The 23,165-nt window shown below is 47.0% G+C and overlaps 1 protein-coding gene across 15 annotated transcripts in view; it reads right to left on the bottom strand.

The window, feature by feature from the left end:
* PLEKHA7 (pleckstrin homology domain containing A7) overlaps window positions 1-13,850 on the bottom strand; it is a 235,342-nt gene extending 221,492 nt beyond the window's left edge. For 11 of the 15 annotated variants that reach the window (XM_033204215.1, XM_033204219.1, XM_033204218.1 and 8 more), the window contains exons 1-3: window positions 13,723-13,849; window positions 13,527-13,603; window positions 13,391-13,448 (exon numbers count right to left, since the gene is read on the bottom strand). In XM_033204215.1, coding sequence (XP_033060106.1) covers window positions 13,391-13,448; window positions 13,527-13,603; window positions 13,723-13,808 — 221 coding nt within the window. In that variant the 5' untranslated portion in view covers window positions 13,809-13,849. Of the gene's footprint in view, window positions 1-10,699; window positions 10,813-11,698; window positions 12,441-13,390; window positions 13,449-13,526; window positions 13,604-13,722 lie in introns of those variants that run through there. The other 4 variants (XM_033204225.1, XM_033204227.1, XM_033204222.1 and 1 more) reach the window with 4 other exon arrangements.
* Window positions 13,851-23,165: the final 9,315 nt, after the last annotated feature.

Genomic DNA, 23,165 nt, shown 5'->3' with positions numbered 1-23,165 from the left:
TTGTTTTGTTTTTTGAGACAGAGTCTCACTCTGTCACCCAGACTGAAGTGCAGTGGTGGAATCTCAGCTCACTGTAACCTCTGCCTCCCAGGTTCACATGACTCTCATGCCTCAGCCTCCCGAGTGGCTGGAATTACAGGCGTGCATCACCATACCCAACTAATTTTTTTTATTTTTGTATTTTTAGTGGAGACGGGATTTCACCATATTGGACAGGCTAGTCTTGAACTCTTGACCTAAAGTGATCCACCTGCCTCAGCCTCCCAAAGTGCTGGGATTACAGGCGTGAGCCATGACACCCCTCCAGAATCCTGTTCATCTTCTCTCTGGTTGGACACAGCCACACAGGGTTTCCGAGATGAGAAACAGTTTCTTTGATATTTAGCACCAACCATTTACTGCCAAGCTTCCTTTTAAAGACAAGTCTCAACAAGAAAGCACAGTTCTTTCTCCCTCTGGCTACCCTGACCTTAGGTGATCTCCCCAAAGAGAACCAACCACAGCTCTTCTGTCAACCAGGCCACATTTCACCTTAGGAAGGGGCTTCCTTTATAGGAGTAGCAGTGATAGTGATAATAGCTAATTCCTATATAGCGTGTACAATTTGCCAGATACTGTTCTAAGTTGATAGGTACAGTCATTGTCCCCATCTTACAGATGAAGAAACATCTAAAGACACAGACAGATTCAAGTGACCAGCCCAAGCTAAAAGCAGAGTGAGGATTTCAACCCAGGCACTCTGATCCCAGAATCCATGTTTTGTAAACACCATGTGGCACCACCCTATAGACAAAGGAATTCAGGGAGCCACTTAGGGCATAGCTCCCATACACCACGCACCTGAAGCCAAGCTACTAGTAAAGGATTTTATCCAAGGTCTGTCCCTACTCCTTAACTCAGCACTAACCTCTTTGAGACCCGAACAGGCACACAGGTATCATGGACCTCACTCCTAATCCCCAGCTCCTTCACATTTTCTGCGTTGGGCCTCTCCTGCCTCAAGCCACTCACTGCTCTGCTCCATGGCTGCCTGGCCTTCCTCGTTCACCCTCTGAAGCTCCCCAGCCCCAGGCACCCATATTGGAACTGTCCAGCATTCCTCTCCCATACTGGGCACTGCTGGAGGGCAGAAACAGTGAGCTTCACTTCTCTCCGCAGCACCCAATATCTGGCATAGAGTAGCTGCTTAATTGGAGTCTGGTGACTGAACAGATAATTCTTTGATCAAAAGCTATCCAGCCTCCAACTAAACTGCCCCAATAAGGTGCCCACCACCCCTCAAGATGGTCAACTCGTTCCATCTGTGGACAGGTACAGACAGCTCAATTTGCAAGTGGAGAGGATATGATTGTTGCAAAGGTGATTGGATTAACCTAAACCATTGCTCTGGCTCCCTTCTTCACGAGAAGAGAACGATCTCATCTCCCACCTCACCCAGTGGGAGAGAATACAGGAGGCTGTGCAGCCAGGAGCCTTGGTACAGGGCTGGAATGGAATCTCTGGCCCCCCATCCCCCAAGCATGCTGTCCCCCTTCCCTGCACCATAGAGTGTGATGCAGGAAGTCACAAGACGTAACCAGCAGCCCCAGGAAGAGACTGCACACGAACTCCAAGCTGTCAGACCTCAAGAGGGCGAGGCTCTGTCTTGGCAAAAAAGCCCCTGAGAAACCCTGAGAAAACTGGCTATGATGCTGGAAATGCTCTTCTGGCAGGACCTGAAAGAGACAGCCGGGCTCTAAGCAGGCTTAAGAAGCTCATCAGCCCCTAAGCTAAGGTCAGCTGACATCTGTTGGGGGAGAGGGTGCCTCTCCAGCTTGAGGAGGTCCACTCCCCCAGAGCACCAGGGACTGGCTCACAGTTCTGCCTGGGGACTATCCACCACCCATCACTCTTCTACCCTGTCTTTCTGAGGGAGGCCCAAGGGGGCTTCTGCCTCACAGTCATCAGGGAAGGTGCAGGCAGAGAAATACTTTTGAGGGATAGACCCTAGAGGGAGGAATCAGTAGACAGGGAGTTAGCCGGGCATGGCAGTGCACACCTGTAGTCCCAGCTACTCAGGAGGCTGAGGCGGGGGGATTGCTTGAGCCCAGGAGTTTGAGGTTACAGTAAGCTGAGATGGTACCACTGCACCCCAGCCTGGGCAACAGAACAAAACCTCAACTCTTCAAAAAAAAAAAAAAAAAAAAAAGGAATAGAAAGAGTGATGGTGAGAACCACAGGGCACCATGTACCATGGTAGAAACTGCACAGAATTTGGAGCCAAGAAGACTTGGGTTCAAGTCTCAAATGCCTCGGTGATGCTGGGGCCTTGGAAAGATCTATTAACCACCACTCCCTGCCCCCACCAGCCTCAAATGCCTGATCTGTAAAATGAGGACAATCAAAGTATCTGCCTCTACAACAAATGCATTTTTCAACTAGAAAGCACCACGAAGATTATTATTGTTGACACCTGTGACCTGAGACGTGCCAGACAATGCATTTGTCCTTTAGTGGTCAGAGCCGATAACCAGGTGGCTGCACAGATTAAGCAGCAGACATCTGTGCAGCCTTCTAACTGCCCAGGAAAGAGGTAAACCTGGGGCCACCCCTAACTCAGACTCACCCACTGTTAATATTTTGCCCCATTTGCTCTATCATCCACTCCTTCCCCCCAACAAAATTTTCCCCCACATCACACAACTTAACTACTTAAGAGCAAATAACTTCAGTGTGTATTTCCAAGAATAAGTGTATCCTTTAAGTACCAGAATAGTCGGGCTTTTTTTTTTTTTTTTTTTTTTTTTGCGACAGAGTTTCACTCTTGTTGCCTGGGCTGGAGTAGTGCAATGGGGCGGTCTCGTCTCACTGCAACCTTCGCCTCCTGGGTTCAAGCAATTATCCTGCCTCTGTCTCCTGAGTAGCTGAGATTACAGGCATGCACCACCACGCCCGGCTAATTTTGTATTTTTAGTAGAGATGAGGTTTCTCCATGTTGGTCAGGCTGGTCTGGAACTCCGGACCTCAGGTGATCCACTCACTTTGGCATCCCAAAGTGCTGGGATTACAGGCATAAGCCACTGCGCCCAGCCCAAGGTTGTGCAGTTTTTATTGGTCCAAACCAATTTCTGAGTTGAGTTCTACAGTTTGCATGCCCCTGACCCCAGCAATCCTAGTTCAAGGGCACCAGACTTCTGCAGCCACTGAATGCAGTTAGGACTCAGAAGTCATGTCTTCACTCCGCCTCACAGCTGTGTAGATGTACAGAAGAGGAACTCACATTTATTGGGCATTTACAATGTGCCAGTAAATGTGGCGCTACTACTTGCTAAACCCTTTCCATCAATTAACTCACGTAATCCTCACATTTAACCCCATTTTACTGGTGAGGAAGTAAGGCTTAAAGAGAGTAGATAACCTGCCAAGGTTAGGGAGCTGTACATGGTGGAGCTGAATTGGAGTTTAGGTAGTCTGACTCCAAAGTCCACACACTTGGCTACCGTCTCTTTACACATGCTGTCACCCACATCAAAAGCTCTTTTCATACATTTTTCTGCATGATGAAGTTGCCTAGTTGTGCTTTGGGCTTCAACAAAAACCAGCCCTGCTGCCCAGGCCGGTATCCCGAAGAGTGTGAGGAGGCTGAATGAGAGAGAGAAGTGATCCAGCACAACTCACAACTCAGTGCAAGCAAAAGACAATCCAAGGTTACCACAGCTGCTGATGTTTTCCTTAAGTCCCCCTGTACATCCTGTTTGGAGATGTAGGGCCCAGAGAGGCTGAAAAGCCAACAAGGAGTCTCCCCACACTCCTCTGTCACCTAAGACTTAACAGGGGGATCTGGCATTCCTCTGCTGGTACACATTCCTGTTTAGAACACAAAGCAATAAACATGATCCATCTGGCCAAAGTATTGATTTGAAAGAAAGATATGAGAAAGGATTCCATAATGAATTAAATAGAGGGTAAAGTCTCAATTTTAGTCTGTCAATGAATTTTTGGACAGAACCAACATTTAATGGCACTTCTTGCATCCAGTCACCTAGGTGAGTTGGCCTTCATTCTCTTCTGCCATTAGACCTACGGCTGAAAAGTCTGAGAAGCCTGGATATGAGGAACAATATGTCCAGGCCTCTCCCTTGAACTTTGAAGAAGCTCAGCTAACGCAGTATACACCTTTTTTTTTTCCTTTTCTTTTCTTTCTTTTTTTTTTTTTTCCAGACATTGTTTCACTCTTGCCGCCCAGGCTGGAGTACAATGGTGCAATCTCAGCTCACTATAACCTCTGCCTCCTGGGTTCAAGTGATTCTCCTACCTCAGCCTCCCGAGTAGCTGGGATTACAGCCACACACCACCACACCTGGCTAATTTTTGTATTTTTAGTAGAGATGCTGTTTCACTACATTGGCCAACCTGGTCTTGAACTCCTGACCTCAGGAGATCTGCCCACCTCGGCCTCCCGAAGTGCTGGGATTACAAGTGTGAGCCACTGTGCCCAGCCCAGTATACAACTTTAGAGAAGTCACTTTAACCCTCTGAGCCCAAATTCCCACACTAAAAAAATGCCATAATTACAGGACAAACCAGAGAATGTTCGTGAAATACTCTGTAAACAATAAAACATTAACTCAAAATATTTCTCATTTCAGAATTGAAAAGCAAATGTTTTGACAGCCATTTAAAAACAACAGGCAAATACAACCATATTCCTCTGTGTTTTTCCCTCTGCCAATATTTACTTAAGACACCTGCCAGTTTACTGAGATGCTGCTGTCTTACACTGAGCAAAGAGATTCAAACCTGTGCTGTGCTGTCCACTGAAGATAGAAAACAAGAGCAGGCTCTTCACTGAATCGCCAAATATTCCACATATTGAGGCTGAAAAGCCAACAAGCAGTCTTCCTGCAGTCCTCTGTCACCTCAGACTTAACAGGGGGTAAACTGGCATCTCCCTGCCTCTGCAAGGTTTCTGTTTAAAGTGCTGTCTTAATCTTTTTCCAAAATTCTCAATTTAGGAAGCACCAAATTTACTCCCATAGACATCAAAAGAGAATAGAGGCTGGGCGCGGTGGCTCACGCCTGTAATCCCAGCACTTCGAGAGGCCAAGGAGGGGGATTACTTGAGGTCAGGAGTTTGAGATCAGCCTGGCCAACATGGTGAAACCCCGTCTCTCCTAAAGATACAACAATTAGCCAGACATGGTGGAGATGTGGTACAAACTATGGCTCCTAATCCTTCCTTTTGCTTTCTAAACAACATTCACTGTTTTTCCTTTCCCACAGAACCTAACGTTTAAATCTGTGAACCCGCTTTTACCCTTGAAAACACAACCAGGAAGGGAAATATAAAGCATGGGATTTTGCCAAAACTTGCCAGGCTGGGAGAACCTTTCTTAACCTTCAACGAGGGGGTTCCGAATTTCTATTTTAATATATATGTAAGCTGCTAGTTTGCCAGAAATTCTTTGTGGGCCTATTACCCCCAGTTTTGAAGTTTCTGGGACTGCTGTTCCCAGCAACACCTCAATAAGAAAGACGACAAATAAGGCTGGGCATGGTGGCTCATGCCTGTAATCCCAGCACTTTGGGAAGCCAAGGTGGGTGGATAGCCTGAGGTCAGGAGTTCGAGACCAGCCGGACCAATATGTGAAACCCCGTCTCTACTAAATTACCCGGGCGTGGTGGTGGACGCCTGTAATCCCAGCTACGAGGGAGGCAGAGGTTGCAGTGAGCCGAGATCACACCATTGCACTCCAGCCTGGGCAACAAGAATGAAACTCCATCTGAAAAAAAAAACGGCTGGGCACAGGGGCTGACGTCTGTAATCCCAGCACTTTGGGAGGACAAGGCAAGGGGATTGCCTGAGGTTAGGAGTTTGAGACCAGCTTGGCCAACATGGTGAAACCCCATCTGCACTCAAAATACAAAAAATAGCCGGGCGTGGTGGCACACACCTGTAGTCCCAGCTACTCGGGAGGCTGAGGTAGAAGAATCACTTGAACCCGGGAGACAGGGGTTGCAGTGAGCCGAGATCCCGCCACTACACTCCACCCTGGGTGACAGAGCAAGACTCTGTCACAAAAAAAAAAAAAAAGGAAGATGACAAATAAGTGAATCAACAGGTTTGACATTCTACAAGATAAATTTCACTACCATGAAGTTCAACATTTATCTAGGGAGGAAAATACAGAAGACAGGACAGACTCCTTCATGGGATGGCCCAGAAGACTGTCAGTTGGGTGAGGGCATAATTAAGGGCAGCCTCCTGAGCCATCCAGTATTCACTGGCTTTCCTAAAGGCCTTCTGGGCCTGGTGTCTACAAGATCCCCACCTGAACATCTGTCACATTTGTTTCATCCTTCACTCTCCAACTCCCTTTAATTTCAGACTAAAAAATGGGTTGCTGAATACAAAACACACACCCTCGATACTTGGCATTATCTCCAGAGGCAACCTTCTGAAGGACTCATGCCTGGTCCCCAGTCCCTGCCTCAGAGGGCCAGGTTCTTAACTGCCCACTCCCAGCCTCCTGGAGCCCTTAGCCCTACCTGGGTGCCCTGCTCCTTCCTGCTGCCCGGGGGGCATGGATATAGGTGCTTGTGCTCTATGGTGTCTTGGAGTGGGGTATGGTGGTGGCAATTCCTAGCATATGAGGTAAATGCACTGATATTCACATTTAAAACATTATATTCTACAAAATAGAAGTAACTATAAAATTTATGCTAATAATTTAAACTTAATGTTTCTTTATGTAGAATGACATTAAATAGCCAAAAAAAAAATTTTTTTTGAGACAGAGTTTTACTCTCGTTGCCTAGGCTGGAGTGCAATGGTGCAATCTTGGCTCACTGCAACCTCCACCTCCTGGGTTCAAGTGTTCCTGCTGGCTCAGCCTTCCAAGTACGTGGGATTACAGATGCCCACCACCATGCCCGTAAATAGCAATTTTTAAAAAAAATGACGTCAAGGGAAAAACTACAGAATAACAAAATTTTATATTTTAGTATCCTTTTTTTTTTCTTTTGAGACGGAATTCTCATTCTGTCACCCAGGCTGGAGTGCAGTGGCATGAGCTCAGTTCACAGCAACCTCTGCTTCCCAGGCTCAAGCGATCCTCCCACCTCAGCCTCCCTAGTAGCTGGGACTACAGCCATGTGCCATCACACCCGGCTAAGTTTTGTATTTTTTGTAAAGATGTGGTTTTACCATGTTGCTCAAGCTAGTCTCAAGCTCCTGAGCTCAAGCAATCCTCCTACTTTGGCCACTCAAAGTGCTGCGATTACCGGTGTGAACCACCAAAGCCAGCCTAAAGATATTCAGTTGGTGCAAAAGTAATTGCAATTTTTACCATCAAAAGTAATGGCACTAACCACAATTACATTTGCACCAAGCTAATACTTTTTCCTTCTTTTTGAATAAGGAGCCTTGCATTTTCATTTTACATTTAGGCTCTGCAAATTATGTAGCCAGTCCTGCCACTAGGACGTGCTTCAGGTCTTAGGGGAGGGGAAAGTTAGCCTTATTGAAAGCCTCAAAAGTGACTTTCCCAGAGTCTAGCTGTCCTCACTTAGAGACAGGTACCCACAAAGAGACAGTACCTACACAGGTTGGCTCCACACAACCCCAAAGCTAAAACTGAGAAACTTGAAGCTAGAAAGGGTCTTGTGCAGCAATTAGCTGGTTCCTGCCAGTACCCTTGTGCCAAGTCACAGAGGATGCCAAGGGCCCAGCAGCCAGAGAAGGAAGATAGCCTAGTCCAGTAGCCAACAGGTATCACAGTCCCAGATGCAAAGCAATGAGGATATGAGATGAAGACGCAGAGGAGGCCATTGAGTCTCCACTGGCCAGCTTTGAGCATTGTTCTCAACAGCAACTGACTGTATCCAAGAAGCCTGGGTCTAGGCACTAGCCTTGACAGGCCTGTTCATGGCTGTTGAGCTTCTTTCACCTTGCTCATTCTCCTCCATCCCAATCTCCTTCCCAGTAAGGACTTTTCCAATACCTGTAATACCTAGAAAACTCATTAGGTCTCTTTAAAACACTGCTTGCTCAAGATATACCAAGTGCCTACTCAGCTCCCAGCCCTGGGCTGGGTGCCTAAGTCTCAGAAGTGGGGAATAAGATGCCTGCCTTCAAGGAACAGCCTTGGCACAGGCAAGGTGGCTGAGCCTCTCTTCTCTGCCATCTCCTCATTGCCTACGACCTACTGAACATCTGCTGTAGGGGGTACACAATTCATAAGGTTCCATGAAACCACTGAAGAGCAGCCCAGTGTAATACTCTAACTCCCATGGTCTCTTCCAGAAACTTCTCCCTCACAGGTCCCACGTTTTAAAAAGCTGTGCCTGCCAAATTGTATTTACTAATAATCAATGTCTTCAATTTCTTACTAATCAGAGACATGTACCACCACTAATCAGCATAGGAGACCAAGGGATACTGCCCTTCCAAAGTACCTCAGTCCCTAGAAAAAGCAAGATGGGGTCTGGCCCCATGAGCCTTGGGGAAGCCTAACTAAGAGCAATGGCATATGGGCATGCATCTCCTTCAAGATGCATGGCCTGGGGTGGGAGCCACCACTACTACTGTGGCTATCACACGAGGGACTGAAGATCTATATTCTAGTCCCAGCTCTAACACTTCAGCAAAATCACTGAACCTTCATGGACCTGAGTTTCTTCATCTGAAGAATGGGGATGATTCCTCCCCTCCTGCCTCCAGGGGCTGTTACAAAGATCAAGTAAGAAAAGACACAAGAAAAAAACCATCTGCTCTAGGAATGTCCAGGATTACTGCAAGATTCTATGTCTGTAAAACGGAACTAGTAATAGTTGCTACCTCATCAAACTATTGTGAGAATTAAATCAATGATAGTTACAGAACAGTTCCTACCATTTTTCAAAGACTTAAAAAGATTAGGCTGTTACATAATTATTACTACTACTATTGCTACTTATGTTAATGACACTATTATCACAATTACTATTATACCTTGCTACCCAGCTGAGGGATTCATAGTAGAGAAGTGCTAGAGAACAAAAAGTCATTTATTTAATTATTTATTTATTTATTTATTTATTTATTTATTTAGAGACAGGGTCTCACTCTGTCGTCCAGGCTGGAGTACAGTATCACAATCATAGCTCATGGTAACCTAAGACTCCTGGGCTCAAGCAATCCTCACACTTAAGCCTCTCAAGTTGCTAGGATTACAGGAGCATACCACCGTTAATTTTTTCATTTTTTGTACAGATGAGGTCTCTCTGTGTTGCCCAGGCTGATCCTAAACTCCTAGCCTCAAGTGATCCCCTCGCCTCTGCCTCCCAAAGTGCTGGAATTGCAGGCATGAGCCACTATACCCAGCCAAAAAAATCTTTTTAAAGGGGTTATCAACATCCCTTAGTCTAGAACTGGGAGAACCAGCAGTAGATTTCTTATATATTTTGTCCCTCATTAATGCAAAACTGAACAAAAAGTACAGAAATCAAAACTAAAATTCACCTGCCTAAGCTCAAGCTTTTCTGCTTCAAGAAAGGGACTTTGAGGCTAGGTGTGGTGACTCATGCCTGTAATCCCAGCACTTTGGGAGGCTGAGGCAGGCGGATCACTTGAGGTCAGGAGTTTGAGACTAGCCTGGCCAACATGGTGAAACCCCGTCTCTGCTAAAAATGCAAAAATTAGCCAGTCATGGTGGTGCACACCTGTAGTCCCAGCTACTTTGGGGGTGGCCGAGGCATGAGACTCACTGGAACCCAAGAGGCAGAGGTTGCAGTGAGCTGAGATCATGCCACTGCACTCCAGCCTGGGCGACAGAGCAATGCTGTCTTTAAAAAAAAAAAAAAGAAGAAAGAAAGAAAGAAAAGAAATGGACTCTGGAGAGTATTAAAACATTTGCTGGCCAGTCATGGTGGCCTGCATCTGTAGTTCCAGCTACTTGGGAGGCTGAAGTGAGAGGATCACTTAGCCCCAGGAGTTCAAGGCTGCAGTGAGCTATGACTGCACCACTGTACTCCAGACTAGGAGACAGAGGAAGATTCTGTTTCTTACAATTTTTTCAAAAATTAAAATTTTTTAATCTGCTAAATATGAGGAACAACTGAATATATCCTGTAAAAACTCACACAACTTTCCTGTGCAAGGATCCATTAGGAAAAATAAAATCAGCCGTATCAATGCTTTGTCCCTCTCACTCTATGAGCCAGTTAGAGGAGGCTCCTGCCCTCAACACAAAAATCAAACATTCAGAAACGCTCACAGCAAAGCTAAGAAATCAGACAACAGTAAAACATTTTTTTATGTGGGGGGTGGGGGATGAGGGAAAGAACAATTACTCCCAAAACCCTTAAGTCTCTCAAAAAATTGTCACAGAAGGAAGTCCAAAGTACAATCATCTGCCACAGGGCCCTGCCTTTGAGGGTAGGGAACACTGTCACACATTGCTTTCCCTAGGCCTGGAAGAGCCAAGGCCCTGGGGGCATGGGAGGTCACTGTAGGAAAATCATTAGGGACCTCACAGACAAGTTACCACAGAAGAGTCAGCAAAGGTGTGGAAGGCTGTGCTCCAGCCTCCACAGTCCCACACATGGCCTCACACACCCAGTCCAAGGCTGCACCTGGTACTTTGGGACATTTGCAGCCCTTCCTCCTGTCAAATGAATGATGGGCCCTGCCCCTGGGTGAGGCCAGTGAGATGCAAGCCATGGATCCCATCCCTCTCACCTTCTTAGAAAAACACTGCTCCAGCAACTGCCCAGTCTCTTTCCTGCAGCATCGACTTCTCCCTCTCCATGGGCTCATTCCCATCAAAACAAAACATGCTGTACAATCTTCCACTAAAAAAAAGAAAAGAAAACCCTCCCTCAAGCCCACATCCTCTCCAGTTACCAGCTAATGTCTCAACTCCACTTTGCAACAAAACTACCTGGAAGATTTGCCTAACTGACTCCCTGTCTTCACCACGTATTTTATCTTCCACCTACTCCAGTCAGCTTTTGTCCTTTAAGACTTCTGTGACCATGCATTCTCCTGGGGTTTCTCCCACCTTCTCAGTCCTTTTCAGTCTCCTTGCTGGCTTCACCTCTCTCCCCTCTAAACACTGCTTTGACCACCCAAAGGCTCAGAACATCGGTCTTCTGTCTGTACTCTCTTCCGAGGGGATTTCATCTAATTCCATGGTCTCGAATAACATCTATTATGCCCAGTGGGTCTCTTCCATCCTCTCTCGCCACCAAGCTTCAGATCACACTCTCTGACATACTCATATCTCAAATGTAAGATGGCAAAACAAGATCTCATGATTCTCCTCCACCCCAAACCGGCTCTTCCCATCTCAACAATATGAATGCTATCCACTCAGGTGCTCGAGCCCTGAGGAGTCATCTTTGCCTCTTCTCTTTCTCTCACAGACTTTATTCAGCCCATCATGAAGGCATGAAGAGCCTACTTCCTAAACATAGCCTGAATGTGACCATTACTGTGCTACCACCCTCAGGCAAGCCACTGCTAACTCCTGCATGGACAAGGGCAACAGCCTCAGCTGCTCTCCTGCCTCCCCCTGCAGTGGCCACCTACAATCCAATTTCCTCACAGTGATCGTTCTAAAAACACAAACCAAATCATGCCACTTCCCTGCTTAAAACCCTCCAATGACCTTTCACTGGACTTAGAATAAAGTAAGAAAATTCCTCACCCTGGCTCACAAAGCTTTGCGGCACTTACCTCTCTCCTACCTGTGACCTCTCCTCATGCCACTTTCTCCCTTGTGCACCACATTCCAGCTACTTGGCCTTCCCGCTCCTTAAACTCCAAGCTCTTTTCTGCCTTAAGCCCTTGCCCTGGCTGTTCGCTCTTCCCGAAATGCCTTGCCAACTCATCATCACATGATGTCTCCTACTTGTCATTCAAATTTTACTTTAAACGTTGCCTATTCAGAAACACCATCCCGATCTCCCAGTACAACCAAGCCACCCAGTCACTCCACATCACCTTATTTTAACTTTCTGCACAGTAGTAACCACAATCTGACATTATTATTCGTGTTTTTTACTTATCTTCTACTCCCTTCCCTCTACTATTAGGTTGCAAGTTCATGAGCACCTCGTCTGTTTTTTGTTCCCAATGCCTAGAACAACGTGTGAACGTGTGGCACACAGGAAAATTGTAATAATATCAACTGATGCAGTTATGAGCCAGAGAGGCCCACTGATAGCAAGATTCTGATGGCCCCAGCCAACTCCTCAACTTCACACACACATATACGAGGCAGGGCAACAGAACCGCAGCAAGGCCCTATCCTCAGGTCTGTAAATGGCACCCATTAGTATTTTAAACGATTGTGCAAGAACCCAAACAGAAAAGGAGGTTCCGGGGTTTTCTTGAAATAAGCCGCTTTACTCCTAACAGTAGTAGTTCTGACTCACATTCGCCGAAGTACACCCAGTACTAGTCAGACCACCATCCAGACCTTTGGCGAGTTGATTCATTCAGTGAACAAACATTTACCGAGTGCCTACTCTCTGTCGGGCACTGGGGCAAGAGGTCAAAAGCAGTTTCTGGCCTCCCGGAGCTCAGCAGGCAGAGGGAAACACGCTGCAACACAGGCTCCCGCCGGAGTGGGAAAGCAAAACCTGTACTGGCATAGGAGCCTGACCCGCGCCTTCACTTCCTGCGCCCCAATCAGACATGGACTGATCCTACAGACCCAGGGTAACCTGGCTGGTGCCCCAACGCTCCGGGGTTTTTGCGGAAAAGTTGCCCCTGGACTAACCCAGGCAGGAGCGAGAGCCCGGTTCAGCTCCGGCCGAAGAGACGCGGAGCGCTCGAGGAACGTCATTGGTTGACCAGTTCCCCTCCCTATCCCCTCCCTCCCCGCAGGCCCGCGCAGTGGATGGAGGCCGGGGGCGAGGTTCCGACTCTCCACGACCATCCCAGAGACTGTGGCCGAAGAAGGGGGTCCTCCTAAACGAGATTCCCCTAGTCTCTCCCTCTCCCCACTCCAACCCCGCAGGAGGCCCACACCAGGACAGAACTCCTCGTTCTACTCCCCCCACCCGAGCCCATCCCGGTCCCGGCACCCGCCTCTCCCGGCGGGGCGCCGCCCGAGACCCCAGAGGGCAGGCGTGCTCAGCCCTCACACCAGCACCCGAATCCAGCCGGATTGCAAGGTCCAGGGCGCAGAGTCTGCGGCCCCTTCCCCCCTCCGCCCAGGTCCCCACCGTAGATGCGGCCCCCACCGCCTCCCTCTCTGAGGCCGCCAAACAACTCGGGCACACAAAACCCTGAGTGCGGCCGCGGCGCAGCGCGCGCCAACGAGCCCGGGCCGGCGGGAGCAGAGGGAGGGCGGGGCGCCCGGCGGGAACCTGGAGGGACCCTCGCGGCACAGGTGCGAGCGCAGCTGCCCCACTCACTCACTCGATGAAGTAGCTGGCGCCCTCCTCCGTGAAGCCCTCCTCCCAGCCGCGGGGCAGGTCTGCGGAAACGCCAGAAAAGTCCAGTCAAACTTGGGCAGCCGCGGCGCGCGCCCCCCACCCGCCGGCCCGGCGCCCACCTGAGCGGATCATGTGGCCCGAGTTGACGGGCTCCCCGGTGCGCGGGTGCAGCCAGGTCGTGCGGCGGAGCTGGTCACTGCGGGCAGAAAGGTGCACCTGTTAGCGCCGCCACAGCCCATGGGGCGCCCGCCCTGCCCCCGCCCCGCGCCCCTACCCCCGCGCCCCCACCCGCGTCCCCGCGTCCTCGCGCCGCACTTGATGAAGAAGACGCGGCCGTCCCGGCACACCCCGTAGGACCAGTGCTCAGGTAAAGTGTCCCGCCCGACCGTCGCCGCCGCCATGTTCGCCGAGCGCGGAGCCGCGGCGGGGTGGGAGGGAGGGAGCGGGGGCGTGGGCGGGGGTGGAGGCGGTGGCGGGGGCTTGGCCTGCGCGTGGCCCGGCGGTGTCGCGGGGCGCTCCATGCAGGCGCGGGCTCCTCGGGGAGCGACTGCCCGGCCCGGTCCTGGCTACCGGAGTTCGCCGCCTCACGGGCTGGCCCAGCGCGGTGCCCGCGGCCTTTGTCCTCACGCCTTCCCCGCCCCCAGCCTGCTGGTCCCGGCGCTCCCCTTTGCCCCCGAGGCCGGGAGACCCGGGCTGCGCGGGGGACCGCTGGCGGGCGCGCCTGGCAGCTTCGGGGCGCACGGTTGGACCCGACCAACTCCGAAAACGGCGCGCCCCCGAACGCTCAGTAAACCCCCGCCGACCCGCACCACAGAACTTCCCGACCCGGGAACTCCGCTCGTATGTGAACCGAGTTATCACTCAGGTTCCTGCCATATTCTCAGCCTCCGTCTCTTCCCCTGTAAGGTTAATCGAGTCTCCACGGGATTGTTGTGTAGATTAAATGAAGTAACAATCGCATAAAGTGCTTAACTGGACCCTGGCACATAGTAGGTGATCTATCAATGGCAGGCCAAGCACGATTTCATTTTCCCAAGTTTTCAGCTAGGATGTGAAACAGGAGCAGGGTTACCCCCAGACACTCCTGAGGTTGCAGGGTTTGCAGGCTCTTGCCTTCAGGTCCTGTTAAGTAACAGAGAGAAGGGGTGTTGAGGGCTCCGCAGCGCGTCCATCTCTGGAAGAGCGGCGGCCAGGCGGGGCCTCTAGTGGGGCCTTGCAAAGCCCTTGCAGTGGCAGTACCCTCTCATATTCGGGTCTTTACTGCTATCTTATCTCCTCGGGGAGCCCTCCCCGAGCCCTCTGCAAAGAAAATCCTTTCCCTTCTTCCCTCGCTATCTCATTACTGGTTTGCATTTAATTGATGTTCTTATTTGTGTTTGTCTTGTTTGTTGTATATTAGTTCCAACATGTCAGCGGGATGAGAGAAGGGGCTTTGATCTACCTCATACACTGCCTTGTCTCCAATGCCTGGAACAGCGCCTGACTCATGTGTGCATTATGCATTCAATAACTGCAGGATGGGGTGGGGCGCAGTGGCTCACGCCTGTAATCCCATCACTCTGGGAGGTCGAGGCGGGTGAATCACTTGAGGTCAGGGGTTCTAGTCCAGCTTGGCCAACATGGTGAAACCCCGTCTCTACCAAAAAAATACAAAAGCTAGCCGGGCGTGGGGGCGGGCGCCTGTAATCCCAGCTACTCAGGAGACTGAGGCTGGAAAATCGCTTGAACCAGGGAGGCAGTGGTTGCAGTGAGCCGAGATCGCGCCGCTGCACTGCAGCCTGGGCAACAGCGAGACTCTGTCTCAAAAAAAAAAAAAAAAAAACCTGCAGGATAAGTGAATGAAACATACTCCACACTCAGACTCCCGGCCACACACACACACACACACACTGAGCAAAGATAGCTGTGGTCAGGCCCAGCCTTCCAGGGACATAGGCTCTGATTGATGGGAAGAGGCGCACCTGAAAGTGAGACTGTATGCAATGTGAGCCCTAGTTATTCAGAAAGGTGCCCAGACAGGTGGAATTAGGCTGGACCCTGAAGGACTGGTTAGGTTTGACTGGGAAAAGAGCACTCCAGAGGGGAGGGATGGGAGAGCATGTACATAATTTTGGGAGGGGTGTGAGATGTTGAGGAGACCATAAAGGGGCCCTTCCTTGGGAACAGACAGTGGTGTTGGGGAAGGAGGCATTTATGAGTTAGAAGAGGGAGCTGTTTGTGGAGGACGAGGGACACCTGTCTGAGGGAGCCTCCTGCCTCTGAGGAGGTTGTTGAGCAAATGAAAATAGGAAAGTGGTGTGTTTTGCTAGCTAAACATTGATTTTAAATAATAAATGGGCAAAGGATATGAACACACAGTTAATAGAAAAGTAATACAGATAGCTTTTAAGCAAATGAAAAGATACTGAGCCACCTCATAATAGGAAAACTAAAACTTAAGATTAGGGTGAAATACTATTTTTTTAGATGTCAGATTGGAAAAGATATACAGATTAGAAAAGATATTGGCTGGGCATGGTGGCTCACACCTGTAATCCCAGCACTTTGGGAGGCCAAGGTGGATGGATCGCTTGAGATCAGGAGTTCGAGACCAACCTGGCCAACATGGTGAAACCTTGTCTCTACTAAAAACACAAAAATTAACTGGGTGTGGTGGCGCATGCCTGTAATCCCAGCTACTCGGGAGGCTGAGGCAGGAGAATCACTTGAACCCAAGAGGTGGAGGTTTCAGTGAGCTGAGATCACTGCACTCCAGCCTGGGCCACAGAGTGAGAAGAAAGAAAGAAAAGATATTGTAGAGAAAGACATTCTTGTTCATTGTTGATGGGACTTTAAAATGTTTGAGCCTCTTTGAAGGCAATTTGGCACAGCTATTCCAACCTGAATGTCTTTGACCTAGCAATTTCATGTCAGAAATCTATCCTACATTAGTGCTCACATGGGGCACAAATTCCAGTGTTCTATTCACTGCAGCATTGTCAGTAATTACAAAGAACTGGAGATAACCTTAATGTCTATCAAAAAGGAACTGTTGATTAAACTGGCACATTCCTCAACAACAACAACAACAAAAGAATGCTATGCAGCTGTTAAAAAGCATGAGCTAGATCCTTACGTACTGATATAGAATGGCCTGTAAGATATTAAATGGGCCAGATGCAGTGGCTCATGCCTGTAATCCCAGTAATTTGGGAGGCTGAGACATGAAGATTGCTTGAGTCTAGGAATTCAAGACCAGCCTGGACAACATGGCAAAACCCCATCTCTACAAAAGATACATTAGCCAGGCATGGTGGCACATACCTATAGTTCCAGCTACTTGGGAGGCTGAGGTAGGAGGATCGCTTGAGCCCTGGAAGTTGAGGCTTAGTGAGCCATGATTGGGCCACTACACTGTATTCGGGGTGACAGAGCAAGACACCATCTCTAAATAAATAAATAAACAAAGTGAAAAGGCAGGCTGCAGTACTGTGCATGTGATATGCTACTGTTAATATACAGATATAGTCCCTACACTGTCAAGAATCAGGTAAAGTGATTGCCTCTGAGGAAGGAAACTCTAATAGGAATGGTAGGAGATTTACTTTACCTTGTTTCCACTTTCATACTGTTTGATCTTTTTATCATTTAAAGCATATACATATAGATACATAGAATAATACAGTTCATTAATAGGTCCAACAAGAGATACCCTGAAATTATCTCAGTAAGTGCCAAAATATGTAATCAATAAAACTCAATGCCTATCACTGATTTTCAAAATTTTATGTTGGAAACTAAAAAAATAATGACAAAAGAGTATGCAAAGAAACTACATTGCTAGTGGGATGTAAAATGATACAGCCACTCTGAAAAATAGTTTGGCAGTTTCTTTAAAAAGTAAACTTTTTTTTGAGCCAGTCTCATTCTGTCACCCAGGCTGGAGTGCAGTGGCACAATCTCAGCTCACTGCAACCTCTGTCTCCTGGGTTCAAGCAATTCTCCTGCCTCAGCCTCCCAAGTAGCTGGAATTACAGGTATTTGCCACCAAGCCCAGCTAATTTTTGTATTTTTAGCAGAGTCAGGGTTTCACTATGTTGGCCAGGCTGGTCTTGAATTTCTGACCTCAAATGATTCACCCACCTCAGCCTCCCAAAGTGCTGGGATTACAGGTGCAAGCCACTGTGCCTGGCCAAAAACTAAACACTTATCATATAACCCAGCATTCATACTCCTAGGCATTTATCCCAGAAAAAATGAAACATTTTTTAAAAACTTGTACATGATTATTCACAGCAGCTTTACTTATAATAGGCAAAAACTGGAAATAAGCAAATGTCCTATGATAGGTAAATTGTTAAACAACTGTGATATATCTATAACATGGAATACAACTCAGTAATGAAAAGGAATTGATACATACCACTTGGACGGATCTCAGGACATTATGTTGAAAAATAAAAAAAGCCAATCTGAAAAGGTCTATAATGTTCTCAAAATACATCTTTTTTAAATGTAGAAATGGAGAACTGATTATTAGTGGTTGCCAGGAGTTAGGGATGGTGGTGGGGAGTGGGAGGATGTAACTATAAGAGAATAGCATGAGGGAGATCTTTGTAGTGATGAAATAATTCTATGTTTTTGTGGGGTTTTGTGTTTTGTTTTGTTTTGTTTTTGAGACAGAGCCTCCTTCTGTCACCCAGACTAAAGTGCAGTGATACAATCTCAGTGCACTGCAACCTCCACCACCAGGTTTAAGCTATTCTCATGCCTCAGCTCCCCCAAATAGCTGGGATTACAGGCACACACCACCACGCCTGGCTAATTTTTTTGTATTTTTAGTAGAGCCAGGGTTTCACCATGTTGGCCAGGCTGGTCTTGAATTCCTGGCATCAAGTGATCTGCTCTCCTTGGCCTCCCAAAGTACTGGAATTATAGGCATGAGCCACTGCACCTGACCATAATTCTTTATCTTGACTGCAATCATAGTTACACACAAATTGACACATAAAACAACAGAAGTATTTAAACACATTGTATCAATGTCAGTTTCCTGGTTTTGATATTGTTCTGTAGTTAAATAAGATGTAACCATTGGGGGAAACTGAGTGAAGGGTAAACAGAGACCTCTATTCATCTTTGCAAATTCCTGTGTCTATAATTATCTCAAAATTAAAAATTATTTTAAAATGTGTTAGAAAATTACAAATAACCAAATGTTTATTTTGAGAGTATCTCTCTTAGACAAACAGAAACATTCTTTAACAATGAAACATTAAAGACCAAAGATCATATGGCTAGTTATAGAACATAGACCAGACTCCAACACCTGTCCAGGGCCCTTTCTGACCTAATTATCTCAGGACAAAGCACCATCAACTGTGATAATAGGAGCTTTTTGTACAGAGGCTCTTTCCCTTCATTGGCCCTGGTGAAGGACTTTATTTTACACTAGATGCTCCTGATGTACATGGCACTAAGCCATCAACTTGCAAAATAGTCCATCTTCAGAAATAAATCAAAATGTGATTCAGTCAACCAAACATGTGCCCAGGAATTTTCAGCTTCCAAGTAACCAATAGTTTGTTACTTTCCTTTACTCTCAAGGAGACAGCATGGCATGATGGAAGAGCATGGCCTCTGGGGTCAAACAGATCTGGGTTGGACTGAGGTTGCTGCCCTCTCAGTAAACTCTGTGACCTTGGACACACCACATCTCCTTATTTATTGAACATCTGTTGGTAGTAGATACTACAGCATTCTAGCACTTCAATGGTCCATACACCATGGTCCCCACCCTAGGATGTTCTCAGGATTGTGGAGAAGTGGATGCTTTAAATGCTGGAAGACAAGAGCTGCTCTGGAGCAAGCAGGGTTGGGGGTGGAGGAACACTGCAGGTACCTGAAGATAGAACACAATCAATGACTCCAGCCTGAAGATAGAACACTGAGCATAGTCCTTGATGCTAGCCCCTCTCCTTTCCCACATGCAATGGTGGTTGTAAAACTATCACTATATATTTTATTTAAAAAAAAATTTTTTTTGAGACAGTCTCACTGTGTTGCCAAGGTCAGAGTGCAGCAGCAAGATCATGGCTCATTGCAGCCTCGGCCTCCTAAGTTCGAGTGATCCTCCCACCTCAGCCTCCTGAGTAGCTGGGTCTACAGGTGGGTGCCACCATGTCCAGCTAATTTTTGTATTTGTTGAAGAGATGGGGTTTTGCTGTGTTGCCCAGGCTGCTCTCAAATTCTTGAGCTCAAGCGATCTGCCCACCTCAGCCTTCTAAAGTTTTGGGATTATAGATGTCAGCCACTATGTGGGACCTCTAAAATTAATTATTATTATTATTTTTTCAGACGGAGTTTCTCTCTTGTTGCCCAGGCTAGAGTGCAGTGGCACGATCTCGGCTCACTGCAACCTCTGCCCCCTGGATTCAAGCGATTCTCCTTCCTCAGCCTTCTGAGTAGCTGGGATTACAGGCATGTGCCACCATGCCAGGCTAATTTTGTATTTTTAGTAGAGACAGAGTTTCTCCATGTTGATCAGGCTGGTCTCGAATTCCCGACCTCAGGTGATCGACCTTCCTCGGCCTCCCAAATTGCTGGGATTACAGGCGTGAGCCACTGCGCCTGGCCAAAATTAATTTTTAAAAAGATAGATGAGAAAGAAAAATAAACTGATTTATAGTCCACTCAGTATGAATCATGAGGTCAACTTGTTCTCTGACCTGCTTCCTCATAGTTATTTGGTGTCTATTGTTCTGGAATCACATAGACCCTGGACGATAGACCCTGGAATCATGTAGACCCTGGACTGTAATGTTTATAGACAACTTAAACATTACAAAATGTTAAGTTTTTTCTTTGAAATATTCCTTCAGGTCCTACAAACTAATGAAACTACTGACTCAACTGGTCTGAAGGACCCCATGAAGAGCTGACTCACCAAAGAAGGCAGTTTCCACATCCTGAGCTTTTCATCCCCTGCCCCCCCGCACCCCGTGCCCAACCAGTCAATTGTCTTCAGTTTTCCAGCCCCTCACCCTCCACAATCCCCTTAAAAGCTCCAGCCCAAAACTCCACAGAATATATATTTGAGGGTCTCCTCCTGTCTCCTCACTTGTTGTCCTGCAATCATTAAACTTGTTCTCCACTACATCCCTGCTGTCTCAGTGTAATCATTCTGTTACTACACAACCGACATACAAAGCTGTTGGTCCTAAAGCGGTAGGGAGCAGGCAGCATCCACACAAGATGTTCACGGACCCCAGAGCAGTGAAAGGACCCCACAAGTTCAGCTGAGGTTTCCTCACCCCTCACCCTTGTTCCCAGCACCATGCTGTTCTCTGTGCCTCTGACATAATCACCCTCTTCCTTTATATTTTCATTTAAAAACTTTCTTTTAAGCATCTACTTTGTGTCAGTCCTGTAGTAGGAGACAATGTAAGCAAAGAGAGATAGCAGGAAAATAAACTATTAGAGTTCTCGAGAAACAGAACCAATGGAGAGATTTATTATAAGGAATTGGCTCACGTGATTCTGGAAGCCGGTAAGATCTGCAGTAGGCACGCTAGAGACCCAGCAGAGCCAATGGTGCAATTCCTACCCTCAGGCCGGGGAAAAACCCTCACATCCCAGCTTGCAGGCAGTCAGGCAGGAGGAATTCCCTTTTATTTGGGAGAGGGTCAGCCTTTCATTTTATTCAGACTTTCAACTGATTGATGCCCCCCCCCCCCACATGCACGCATTAGGGAGATCAATCTGCTTTACTTAGTCTATTGGTTTAAATGTTAAACTCGGCTGTGTGCATGCGGTGGCTCATGCCTGTAATACTAGCACTTTGGGAAGTGGAGGCAGGTAGACAGCTTGTTTTTTTTTTTTTTTTTTTTTTTTTTTTTTTGATAGCTTGTGCTCAGGAGTTCAAGGCCAGCCTGGGCAATGTGGCAAAACCCTGTCTCCACAAAAACAAAACAAACAAAAAAAATTAGCTGGGCATGATGGTGTGTACCTGTAGTCCCAGCTACTTGGGAGGCTGAGGTGGGAGGATTGCCTGAGCCTGGGAGGTCGAGACTGCAGTGAGCTGAGATCATGCCTCTGCACTCCAGCCTGGGCAACAGAGTGAGACCTTGTCTCAAAAAAATAATGATTAAAAAATTGAAAAAATGTTAAACTCATGTAAAACTCCCTGACAGAAATGCCCAGGGTAATGTTTGACAAAATGCCTGGGTATCCCATGGCCTACTCATGTTGATACATAAAATTAACCATCACAGTAAGACACAGTCCTTTCCTCTTGGGGGTCTCTGGTATAGCGACAGGTAGCACCTTGCTGCTCTCAAACTAGAGAGGGCTTTTCAGGAAGAACAGAAGCCACCTGCCCATGAGCCTTCTGCCTTTTAGCTTCAGATGAGGACTGCTTGTCCCCGAAACCCCAGGCTTTCAGTTCCCAACCCCCCAGCTTGTTCACAGCTCTGCCAGCTCATGGGCTGCATCCCCTTTCCTTTTTGATTCAGCCAAGAAGCCCACTCTCCCTGACACTTTTTCTCTTTTTAATTCTAACTTTAATTTTACAATCCATGGAACAGTTGCAAGTATAGTACAAAGAACTTTTTTGTAAACATTTGACACATAAGTTGTGCATATGATGCCTTATTACCACCTCCCTAACACTTTAAGATGTTTTTCCTACATATAAGGATATTCTCCTATGTGATCACAATACAAACACCAAAAGTCAAAATCAGAAACTAATGTTGCCATATTACTAAAATCTTATCTTCAAACCCTATTCAGTTTTCCCACTTATCCAAATAATGTCCTTTCCAGCATGAGGATTCAGTTCAGCATCATGGGATGCATTTAGTTGTATCTGCAGCCTTCATTCTGTAACAGTTCCTGATGTCTTTTGTTGGTTACTATAACACTGATACCTTTAGAGATCATAGGCCAGTTATATTGTTAAATGTCCCACATTTTGTGTTTGTCTGATGTTTCCTTATGATTAGATTTAGTGTATGCATCTTTGGCAAAAATATCACGTAAGGGATGCTGTATTCTTCTCATTGCACCCTATCAAGCAACACATGCCTTCAGGTTAGCCCATTACTGATGATATTCACTTTGATCCTTGATTATGATGGCTCCTGTCAAGCCTCTCTACTATGAAGTTACTCATTTCCCTTTTGTACTTTTTGAAATAAATATTTTGCAAAGAGATACTTTAAAACTATGTAAACACTCCACATCTCATCAAATATTCAGTATATTCATTTATTTGTGTCTGCATATGCACACAGTTTTCTCTTATTCAGTGACTTATAATCTGTTACTATGGGTATTTATTTTGATACACAAATTGTCCCAGATCTTGCCAGTGTGAGCCCTTGGAGCTGGTTGCTATGTTCATTTGATAATGTCACTATCATTCATTGAGTCCCTCCTTGCTTTCAGGTATAATAAGATGTTCCAGGCTCATCTTGCACTTTGCTGTAAATTCAGCCATTTCTCCAAGAAGCCTCAGTTTCTTTTATTGGAAAATGGTGTTCAAAAACCAAGATGTATGTGCTAAGTATGCTCATGCTATTAGGGTGTTGCTGTTTCCAGGCCTTCTCAGTGGGCAGAGCTCTACACACATTTATATATTTAATGATTTCTATATTTGCATATAGATATATAGATAAATATTGAAAACTGTAAGTTCACACCAAGACCTCCAATTCTAATACAATACCCTAGTAACTTCTTCTCCAACAGTGAGAGACCTAGCTCTCATGATTCTT

This window comes from Trachypithecus francoisi, unplaced genomic scaffold (assembly GCF_009764315.1).
Source record: "Trachypithecus francoisi isolate TF-2019V2 unplaced genomic scaffold, Tfra_2.0 Lachesis_group8, whole genome shotgun sequence".
Taxonomy (NCBI): Eukaryota; Metazoa; Chordata; class Mammalia; order Primates; family Cercopithecidae; genus Trachypithecus; species Trachypithecus francoisi.
This window is presented reverse-complemented; position numbering and strand designations above follow the sequence as displayed.